We start from the raw sequence: 2616 nt of genomic DNA, 5'->3' as shown, positions 1-2616 counted from the left end.
CAGTGAGAAGATTAACCTTCATGGGAAAGAGGAGTTAGAGCAAATGCAACCCCTTCTTTAATAATGTAAAGTGAATCTGAGGAAAGCTCAAGAGCAGATGAAGATGTATAGTGATGAGAAGATGTGTCTTATGGAGTTTTAAGAAGGGGAGTTGACTATACTAAAATTTTCCAAGCCTCACTACTCCACTTTGAAGGATGACTCTAGCAATAAGCTTGCTCACATGTTTTATAGGCCATGCAAGATTCTCAAGTGGATAGGAGACTTGGCCTACAGATTGAAGCTTTCCTTTTCTACTAAGATTCACAATGTATTTTATGTCAATGAGTTCAAACCATTCTTTGGTACTCAGGTTGATACAATGGAAGAGATGCCTCCTATCAAACCATTCTTTGGTACTCAAGTTGATACAGTGAAAGGTCTTATATAGTATGTCCATGAGGAGATCATAGGACAGCATGAAAAGAAGCTTTGCTCTAAGTCCATCGTTGAGTATTTGATTAAGTGAATCTTTCTCTGTCCTCTTTTCTCTCTCTCTTTTGCACTCTTCTCTCTCCTCCCTAATCTCCTTTATTACAAGAGTCTCGAGGGGTTTGTAAACCCTTTATACCATATGCCTTCAAGGCCTATTTAAAAATGCATTTATCTATAAATTTTCAATAAATAAAACATGTCTATTTTGTATTCAATTTGTAAATGACTCCTTTATATGGCATCCTTTTGTATGTGAAAAATGTGTAAAAATAGTGTTTTAAAAATACCTTCTTTAGAACCCACATGATATCCTTACATATTTGCGAGTGTAACCCCCTTCTCTGGAGATAGAGCCAAACATCTAGGATTTTGCTACAACATGATCTTATCTAAAACATGACAAACATTCAATATTAAGCATGTCAAGGAAGATACATTCAACAAGATAGTAAGAAAATAAGGATAATGGAATCTAATGAGGAAGATGAGCATGTCAAACATACAATCACCAAGCTATATAAGAATAGAAGGCTTATGGAATTTGATCAATGATATTTTGTTTTGCTCTTCATTGAGAAAAGATGATTGAAGAGAGTTGAGACCGGTCCATAGTTAAATTAGCCCCAACATTACTATCCCCTAACATTTTTCATATCAAGCTTTTAAGACTTTACAAAATGGACCACACCGACCATCACAACCTCAAACCCACCTTTGATGGATGACGATTTGAATGTCTTAAACTTGAAGCAATCATTTGCCATCAAGTTAATCAAAACTAAAGTGTTCAATCCTCCAAAAAGTTTACCTAGAGTTAATAATTGAAAACCCTTCACAATTGATCATCTTCTCTCTTCCACTTGCAATAGTCTTGAATGTCACTTAGAAGGGTAAAAGAGGAGGGGAAGAAAATCAATTTCTCTTATTTTTAAAAGCAAAAAAAGGTAGCCCAAAATGTTTTTACTCCTGGAGAGAGGGTATTATGGGAATGGGGGGAGGGTTTAAGAGGAAGGGAACTAACTTGTAACTCCCCTCCCCATATTCTTCCCCATGCCCACCATGTACTATATTGAGACTGCCTCTCCCTTCCTATAAAAAGAGGCGTCTGCTCCTCTCTTCGCACACATGAGGTCGTGATACGCTTGGCTTTTGAGAGAGAGAGAATGTGTGTGTGTGTGTGTGTGTGTGTGTGTCTCTCTCTCTCTCTCTCTCGCTCTCTCTCTCTCTCTCTCTCTCTCTCTCTCAGACATCAGGATAGAAGAGGGTGCAGTGGAAGGCGAGGGTCCAGTAAGCAGGAGGGGGCTGAGAGACGAGGGACACGCGGCGGTTGTAGACGACGCCACGTGCCAGGGAGAAGTCGCCGGTGCCACTGACGACGGTGAGGGTGCGGATGGCGAGGGCCTCGTCGATCTGGCCCACCAGGTTGAGCGAGCCCACGTACGTCCCGTCGTCCACGTCGGCCGTGAACACGTTCAGCGCGCTGAAGCGGTTCCGGCTGTCGTACACGTAAACCCCGCGGGCCCACCCCGCGCCCGTTGACGTGTTCGCGGGCCCCACCGTCAGCGGCGCCTCCATCGTCGTCATGATGCCAAACATGTAGGGGTGGCTGAAGCCGGCGTAGCCAGGTGGCCGCTGCCCATAGGCCACCGTGAAGTCGTCCGTGTTGTTGACCGCCGGATCATACACCCGGTTGTGCAGATAGAACACGTAGCTCGCCGGCCGCTTCTGGGCCCTCGCCAGCCTCGCCCACCGGCCACCGCCGGTCATCGCCGCCGCCGCCGACAGTATCACCACCAGCCTTGCCACCGCTAGCTGCCAGCGCCTCCCGCCCCTCTCCATTTCCGTTGGGTTGATTAACCACTTAGCGTGTGTATGGTATTGGCTTGATATGCCTTGGCTTACCACTAGCATGTGGAAAGCCCTTAACTACGCCACCGTTGGAGAGGACTGGGCTTTCTTTATGCAAACAGCTCCCATGTTGATTCCATGCCTTCCTCATCCACCCATCGTGTGGCTTTCTTGAGGAAATGGAATAATTATGCACATTAAAGCTTTCCTTTGTAAAAGGTGTGAATACCCTTTGCTTTCCTTGCAAGGAATATAAATGGTTGATGTTCAATATATGAGGTGCCGTGATATGAT

At 44.8% G+C, this 2616-nt stretch overlaps 1 protein-coding gene across 1 annotated transcript; it reads right to left on the bottom strand.

Annotated features, from left to right (window-relative positions):
- Nucleotides 1–961: 961 nt before the first annotated feature.
- LOC148018251 (dirigent protein 5-like) lies at nucleotides 962–2408 on the bottom strand. The gene has a single exon (XM_087661819.1). The coding sequence runs from the start codon at nucleotides 2383–2385 to the stop codon at nucleotides 1717–1719; it is 669 nt and encodes a 222-aa protein (XP_087517945.1). The 5' UTR covers nucleotides 2386–2408; the 3' UTR covers nucleotides 962–1716.
- Nucleotides 2409–2616: the final 208 nt, after the last annotated feature.

This window comes from Lygodium microphyllum, chromosome 21, assembly GCF_053477565.2.
Source record: "Lygodium microphyllum isolate KBCC chromosome 21, Lygodium_microphyllum_v1.1.10, whole genome shotgun sequence".
In the NCBI taxonomy this organism is placed as follows: domain Eukaryota; kingdom Viridiplantae; phylum Streptophyta; class Polypodiopsida; order Schizaeales; family Lygodiaceae; genus Lygodium; species Lygodium microphyllum.
This window is presented reverse-complemented; position numbering and strand designations above follow the sequence as displayed.

Coding starts and splice junctions, on each gene's coding strand:
- LOC148018251 (XM_087661819.1), bottom strand. CDS start 2,385: ATGCTAGTGGTAAGCCAAGGCATATCAAGCCAATACCATACACACGCT.